The sequence below is a fragment of the Convolutriloba macropyga genome, chromosome 12 (genome assembly GCF_964194025.1).
Source record: "Convolutriloba macropyga chromosome 12, txConMacr16.3, whole genome shotgun sequence".
Taxonomy (NCBI): domain Eukaryota; kingdom Metazoa; phylum Xenacoelomorpha; order Acoela; family Convolutidae; genus Convolutriloba; species Convolutriloba macropyga.
The window spans coordinates 32,669,813-32,678,445 of record NC_134479.1 but is presented as its reverse complement, the minus strand read 5'-3'; the positions used below and the strand labels follow the sequence as shown (position 1 = coordinate 32,678,445).

Sequence of the window (8,633 nt, the reverse complement as noted above, 5' to 3'; positions counted from 1 at the left end):
TATAGCGTTGTCTCACTTTATCAATAAAAATAAAGCTTTTTTATTCAAAAGGCAAACAGAAATCGCCATATAGTTGACAAAAATTGAAAATTTGAAGTGAAACGATATATATTACAACCAAATCCACATGTTGAAAATTTTTTATGCTTGAGATTTTTTCATTTCTGCATAAAAACCAGAGATTGAGTTTAAGATCTCAGAATTTGTACTTGTGATGTTCTTTGTTACAATTTCAAACTTTTTTAAAATTTGAGCAGGTAGATTTTGCAAGTGCTGGCTTGTGTAGGCTACCATTTCAACCAATGGATAAACAGATAATATAACTTGTGTCTGACTAGCCTTACACAATAGGAAAAATTTAAAGTGCAGATTTTTTAATTGTGTATTAAGCAGAATTTTAGCCGTGCAATATTCGAAATTTTATTAAGAACTTACGAAGTGTTAACTAGGCAGTGAATTATCTAGTAAGTGCTGATTCAACAGTTTTTCAGAAGTTTAAGAGATGTTTACACGAAAATTTAGTCCACAATCATTGGGACAAGCTCACCTGTACTTTTTCAAGATCTTAATTTATTTGCATATTTGCATTACTTCACAACTGTTCGATACGTTTTATAACTACTCCATCATTTCATAATTATTATTTTGCAATTGAAGATAAAATAGAAAATCAAACAGTACATTATCAGCGAAGATTCTAATCGTCAAAACTTGTGACATGTTATTTAGTAGATGAAGATAGTTTTTGGCATGGCAGTCATATACATATTAAAGTCATATAAGAAGGCATTGCAGTAGTATACCAAAAAAGTTTAAAAGCGGTGATTCAGCATTTAATTTTCACAGGCTGCGTATCTGTCCAACTTCCTAAATAAAAAACAAACATAAACCAACTAACGTCGGATGAACTGCTATCAAGTGGTTTGCGGCGGGCAATTAAATTTAGTGGGTGCAGCTAACAATTTTTTTATGAGCGCAAAAATTACCCGTACCGAACTCCAAGTGCAAATCAGTATTGGGCAATTGTAAATGCAAGTCTCCTATGTAATATATTTTGCTCGCTTTCTCGCTTGAAATTTGCTTCTTTCAAGTGTATATTAACGGCGCAAAAGACAAAATTCAACAGTCATGGTGGTGCAGGAAAAAGAACGAACGTAACATAGCTGGCAGATTGCCAGAAAATAGCCGCAATAGATTCGTAGATCGGCAGTCTAAAAAAAACAATAAAACAGACAGACCAAAAAAATTCGTCTTTTCATTGAAGGCTGATCTGTTATATTTTGATTTAAAATCTGTATAAGTTATTGCTACCTCTATTAGCTGATCTCAAATAACCCGCATTTAGAGTGACACACACCCATTTGACCTTATCTCTTTGAATTGAAGTAAATAAAAGTCAATTTCAAAGTGAGGAAGTCATTTTTGAGAGTGAGGTAAGTCAAGTGTGATCAAAAATTTAATCACGCACATGAACAAATAAACTCGCTCCACTCAGAGCGAAAAATGACGTCACACATGCAATTCAGTTGAAATTGCATGAACGAATGAACAAAAAATGGCTGTGACATCATATGGTCGTAACAAAAATCATGACGACGAAATAAAAAACATAGCAGGACAAGTCCTGACGCACAATTCAAAGAATTTTCAATGACTAACCAGAAAACTAGACCTTGAACGGACAATGAATGGATTGGGAAAACCATTTAGAAAATAATCCGATCCAAAAATTTGAAAAAACAGTAAAAATCAAAGTGAAATTGCCGCATGTGAACAAAAAACCACTAGCGAGAAAGTGAATTTTTGTTCAAACACTGTTTTGTCACTCTACTTTAAATTTAGAGCGAAAAAATTTCACGCCGCAAAACCACTTGCTTTTTCGCTCCACTTCCTGTTTCGGCGTGACCAAAATCACTACTCCAATTTGACTTCAAAAATCATGAAAATGTGTGAACAGATCTTAAAAAAAAAGACAGCGCCCCAATACAATTCAAATTCTTTGAATTGTAAAAAAACCAAGAGAAGGCCAATAATAGCCCCAGCTATCGCTGTGCGGCTATTAATAAGGAGCCTGAAATTGTGGGTTCAATCCCCGCAGGTAATTTTTTTTGCACTTGACCCAAGCCTGAACATTGTAAAATCAGACTGAACGCAAGTTTGACAAGTCAAAAAGGTGACATGACTAAGTCTATGATTCAGTAATGATGAGGAATTGCATTTACTGAAACGCACTGAAACGTAATGATGAGGAATTGCATTTACTGAAACGCAATTGGAGTTAGCTACGGGTACTAACTGATAGGTTTTTGAACCCTCAATTTCTAGGACTGCAGTCTGAAATCTTACCCACAAAGCTATAGTGGCTCACGCACCGACAATTAACTTTATTTTAGCAAAAAATTTTCGAAATGAGAGCAATTGAGGGCACACAAAACTTAAGAATGTTGAAAAACGGTCAATCAAAACTTATGCGTAAAAAGACATACGTCTACAACAATTGCTTCAAACTTCATGCGAGAGCAATTATGAGCGAATTAATAGAAATTGATTGACGAATTAGCTACTTCAGATACGCAGTCACAACCACACGAGATAATCTGTTCCAAAAACTGTCACCGCGATAAAAATTGTACAAATTAAAAGCTGGGTTTGCGGTCAGTACTATCTAATTTATAAAACTATGGATTTTAACAAAGAAAATAAGCTTTCGTTATGTAAGTGTGACAATGAAAAATTTTTTGAGTTCTGTTGCGATAGATTGTTCATCTTGGATGGTTGAGATAGGGTGACGCTTTGCCCAAATTCTTCACATTTTTGGCAGCCCTTCCGATTCGTTTATGATGACAAAAGAGTACACAAATGGCAATTATTCCCACAACAGAGCCAGTTACTATCAAAGCTGCCACTGATCCTTTCATTTTACCCACGCCTGAAAACAAAAATGAACAGTTTCTCATCATGCGAGATCTTTGAATTCATTTTTTAACCCCCCCCCCCCCCCCCCCACTCAGTTACCAAAGTTTTATAATTTTACCTCAACGACTTGTGTTTGAGTCAAGTTGAAGGGTTTCGATGTCTGTGGCGTATACATAATAGAAAAGTATTCTCGCTTTCAAATCTAAATTATGAAGTAAAAATACGAACAACACATGTTAATTCCCCTAGTCGGAAAAAAATTATCTTGCAAGATCTTGCAAGATTCCAGCAGAATCTTGCAAGACAATGAATCTTGCAGACTAGAATTTCTGCAAAATCTTGCAAGATCTTACAAGATAAACTTTTTCTTGCAAGAATCTTACAACTAAACTTTTTTCTTACAAGAATTCGCTTTTGTTTCGGCAAAATTTGTGTTATAATTCAGTCTTTTCCTAACGTGGATTTTCTATTTGCAAGAATCTTGCAAGATAAACTTTTTCTTGCATGATCTTGTAAGATAAATTTTTTCTTGCGAAAACTTGCAAGATAAACTCTTTCTTGCAAGAATGTTGCAAGATCTTGGAAGATAAACTTTGTGCCTCGATTAGGGTCGTGCTAAACATTGTTTAAAAGTGCTTTTTGTTTTTTTTTACAAATTGGTATATATTGCTACGTCAAAGTCTCTTGTTTATCTTGCCGAGATCTTATTTCTCGAAACCCATGCAAAGATCTTGCATGATTGTGCAAATCTTGATATTTTCATGGCAAGTACCCTGTAGGTTTGACAAGTCATCAATCGGTTCTATTTCAATTTGACCAGATTCCACCACAAAATTTCACCACAAAACTGTTTCACCAAAATACCACAATTTTTGGATAGTTATGCCGTATCCCGGAATTTGTTAACCAAGAACGTTCGCATCCCCATCTTTCAATGTTAATTTTCCCAATTATTTAAAGAACTAAAATCCGGGATCAAAATTATCCTGACACTTTGTCGTGAAAAAAATTGCACTCAATGCCAAGTTGCTAATCTATCCTACGATAAAGACTATTTATTTTAATTTAAATCTGCGTGGTCTCCATTATCAAATAATCTTGGTTTATATTGATCTAAAATTTAAATGTTTGCTGATTAATTCTTATTGCCAATCTTAAGGTTTTCTCCGATCTCTGACGTTTCTTCCTCTCTCCCTCAGACTTTCAACTCTCGTTTTTTAATTTCCTCGCGTTAATGAACTGCGCTCAAGTATCCTCCTGTTGGAAGACATTGCTTACGAAAATACTCCCCTCTCATTGGGTGAGTACAATAAAAATTCGGGCTTGTTTCTAATTCATCAAGAGATTGATTCAGCTCAACTCAAGCGTCTAGGAAAAGTTATCTTCACATTGCGTCCCACACAATCGGGTCGCTGATTATCAGACAGTTCAACTACTTGCTGTGTTCAACTACGGAGCTCGTGACAACAGCATATTAGCTGATCCTCGTATGATGACAACAGACAGTGACTGAACTGCTCTGTCGAAGGCGATGGATTGTCCCACTGACTGATAATTTCTGCTATCAGCTAACAACGACATGCGCAGTAAGGCCTTCTTCAGAGACCTCGACAGACCGCACAAAACTTCAATTGCCAGCGGGACGAACAAAATTCCTTGTTGAGCACAACTATTTTCATATTGAGCATATTTTCGATCTTCAGCAGCTTCAATTGCATAGCCTGACTTCTCTGCCGCATGAGAAATAATGTTCGGTTGCAGAGAGGAAGTCACGGTTATGTCTAGAGCAGCAGATTGGCCAGATTTTCAACAAGGCAGAGAGACGTCTCCTGGGCGTGAGTTGTTTTCTGCAATGAGATTGCGTTTTTCAACTACAGGAGACAACTTAGCTGCTGAACAGGCAGAAGCTATACGATCGCGAATTCTATCGTGCCTTGAAATCGCATCTCCCCTTCCATGGCAGGCAACTGCATGGTCACCAAACGTGTCCAATGTACCTGACTTACAATAAGGACATTTTCTTTCTTGGTCATAAACCGCGATCCCGAGCGTGTACCTGACACTGACTTGAAATTCCTTAGCTGAAAGGTGTAGACCCATAGCGATAATTGGAGGCGCGGCAAGCCATGCTCCGGAATGAGGCAGGCATAGCGATTGGAGTCTCGCTTTTTTCCTAGTTGACGTTTGATTTCTTATTAGGTCAGCATGTTTTTCTTTATCAAGTGCTTCTTGGATCTTCTTTTGCGTGTGCGAAAGTATATTGAACTGTTCCAGACTCTGGTGTAATTCTTTAAAAGTGTCACTTTCTGAGGGACGCCTACTTGTTATTCTGTACACCAGCTCGTCTGAGGCTAAAATTGAGCCCACAAACGCACTTCTGTATTGCTCTTGTGACTGTCTCACCCCAAGTCCCGACAAACTGATAGGTAAGGAAGACTGTTTCCATGCGTCATCATCAATAATTGAGCCAACAATTTGATCCAACACTTCTCTTTGGCCGTCATCGAAACTTTTCATTACTTCGAGCATCTCGTTTGATGGAGTGTTGGTTCGTAAAGAGTATACTAGTTTCGGAGTTCCCAAACAGTAACGAAGGATACCCAATGCACAGTGAGGATCGTTGAGGTGATGTAAATTATCCAGCATAGATAAAATTTTTCGAACTGTCCTCTTCAAACAAGAAGCGACAAACTCTTTTGAACCAACTGCAGCAACCAGAATTTCAAAACCGTTTCCCAAATTCCTTTTTACTGCCAGATCAACGGAGGGTAAATCTTTAATTGACCACAGCTCACATTTGTCTTTTCTCAAGAATAGGCCTCTCTCAGGGCCTTCATTGGCTAGGATTTCAAGCGTTTGTTTGATCTGATCTTCAGAACCAGCAATAAACCCATCATCTAAGTACCAAGTGTGCCGTACCAAATCCGGAACTGAAGTCTTGATCTTCTGTATGATCGGCCATAACGTCAAGGAGAACAAAAACGGTCCCAGCGGATCACCCTGCTGAACACCCGATTCACTTTGAATGATTGCATTGTTATAAAAGAGTGGTGTGTGCTGGGAGTAGCAAAAATTGGTGAACGCGGCAATTCGTGGAATAAATTCATAAGTTGCTTTTAATAAGTGTGATCGCTTGACTGAGTTAAAAGCGTTTTGGAAATCAATTTGAAGCACGCCTTCGTCCGTCTGAGCACTTACTATATTATCATATGTAATTTTTGACGAAAGAATGATTGCCTCTGCGCCTCCGCTAATGCCGACTCCCAATTGCAAACAATTAAATAGCTCAATTGCTTCTGATTTAGCTTCACTTGCCAAGCATTTTGCTATGAGGCGTCGCAACACTTCGCCAACTGCTATCGGACGCACCCCACCTTTCTTTTTGGATAAAGCCGTTAGCGAAGCGCAGCAGAGTGCTTTGGAAATAAAAACAGGAAACAGACCCCTACTACCAAAGTTTACAAATTTTGTTACCGCTTTCAGTGCAAACTCGGACCGATCGGGTGCAGTGCAGTCTACTGCGTGCTGAAGATGTTCTGGAAACATCTTAGAGGAACCGGCTGCAGTGTGCTTGTTGAATGTCTTTAGTTGTTCATAAACTACGTTTTCACTAAATTGGAACGCATTGGATGCAGCATCTTCAGGTAAACTGACATCAGGTAATGGTTCTTTCGGTTGTAACTTTTCCAGTGCTTTGAATGTAGCTTTGTTAGCGGGTGCGAGACCCTCAGAAGCTAAAACTTTAGCAGCTCGGCCATATTGGCCTTGTAGGCACAACGTTTTCGCTCTGACCAATATTTCTTCAATGCTGTTAGTTCTCTGTCTTTTTGATTGTTTCAAGGAGACAGCTTCTGACCAAAGCTTCCCATATTCACCGGCGTTCCAACGATCAAAACGTTCTGCGAGACGTTGGTCTTGATTGCGCTTTTGCTTTTTGCCTCCGCGGTTACAAGCACGTAGAACGCATTTTGAAACCGCAAAAAGTTTTTGCCAATTTGTCTCATTGTCTGGAGCCTCAACACATTCAAGGAGAATACCTGATATTAATTGAGACCATCTTGCTCTGAATTTGATAGGAACAAAGCGACATGTTGGCACGTACGAACTCAATATTGTCAACACCTCTGGCAATTTGTTACTCTCGGACTTTATTGAGAGATCAACACGTTCAAAAAATGAGTTAGTCAACTGACTGGAATCAGTGAAATCACAGGAGATCAGTAGATTGTCTATTTTAATTGAGAGGTCTGTGTTAATTTTCCGACGGCTGCACAACTGCTCTTTGTATTTTGAATACGCTCAAATTGATTTTGAATTGAACCAAGCGTCGTGCTCTGATCCCCAACCAAAATATCTTATTTTGGTGTACTGATCGCAGTTTTCTAGCGCTTGAACTCTGTAGAGTTTATCTGCGGTATCTGGCGGAAAAAGAATTGTGCCTGCAGCTACGTGAAAAAACTCTTTAACACATACAATTTGCAACTCCTGAGTCAAACCCGTATGCATGTCTTTGCTGGTTTCAGGATTTTGTAGTTCGCTTTGTATGCCTACATTCTCTAACTGCTTTTCACCGCTCTCGTTGAAAATTACATTTCTTAAGTTGTATTTCATTTTGAAAAAAAAACCACAGGCTCAGGGGAACTAATTTTGGAAAATAACCCAACAAACAAAGACTGTTGTATGTTGTAAGACGATTGTTTTCACAGGCAAACCGCCCCAGAAAACTTGGGGGACAGACTGGGCTGGAGGGGTATTAGGAACAATCTCACCGGATATTAGGCACTTCGTCTAGTCCCACAGACAGGACGCAAAAACAGGAAGCTTCTGTAAATTTCTCTTGTTTGCTTGTTGATTTCGCTCAACGAGCTAACAAAGCTAACAACGCACTTCGATAAAGACCGACTAAAACAACAAAACAATAATAAAATTCGCGCGAAAAAGCCAAGCAAACAACAGCAAACTCTAGGAGAGACCCGCTAAAAAATCTTCGCAAAAATTTTGCAGTAATCTTACCGAAACATGACATACTTGTAGAAATCTGTCTGTTTCACCTCATCCCAATTAGAAAAGCGAGTTGTTTTTGATATCATTTTGTCTAACTTTTTGGGTGACGAGTATGCAAAACTGATAGACAAACCAATCTCCCTTTGCGGAATTTTTTACAAGTCAAAAAAATTGAAAAAATATTACGATTATATACTCGATATAAAGTACGATTATAAAGTTTGGTAAGCTAATATTCTTTTTGAGTTGCCACAAACATCATCAGCACAAGATTTTTCGTGGAGTTCTAGAATTTTTTTTTATGTATAATCACTGAGTGAAGGGTTGGAAAGAATCAAATTTCTTTCAAAAATTCCACCGGATCCAACCAATTTCTCTGCCTGAAAAATCAAATATGATTTGCTGTATATTGTAATTATCAGACGACAATAAAAAGGTTGTCAGATAATTCCAACCGTTATTTAAATTTTTCGGGGAATTTTTATTACCATGAAGATTGACGGCTGTTGATTTCCTAGATGACGAGCACAGTGTTTTCACAGACAGCAAGCTGAAATCAAAACAAACAATGACTGATAAGAGATTAGCATTGTTTTCGTTAAGCTTGCCTGCACTTTAAGTCGGATAAAATCGATTCCACTAGAATTTCTTTGATCAAAAAAGACAATTATAATTGACTAAAGAATGAACGTTTTGACAGTCTTAAGAACTAT

The 8,633-nt window shown here is 37.9% G+C and overlaps 1 protein-coding gene across 1 annotated transcript in view; it reads right to left on the bottom strand.

The window, feature by feature from the left end:
- Positions 1-2,612: 2,612 nt before the first annotated feature.
- The window catches only part of LOC142350465 (uncharacterized), a 40,136-nt gene continuing 34,115 nt past the window's right edge, over positions 2,613-8,633 (bottom strand). Inside the window, exons 6-7 of the mRNA XM_075402315.1 lie at positions 8,409-8,470; positions 2,613-2,929 (exon numbers count right to left, since the gene is read on the bottom strand). Coding sequence (XP_075258430.1) covers positions 2,763-2,929; positions 8,409-8,470 — 229 coding nt within the window. The 3' untranslated portion in view covers positions 2,613-2,762. The remainder of the gene's footprint in view (positions 2,930-8,408; positions 8,471-8,633) is intronic.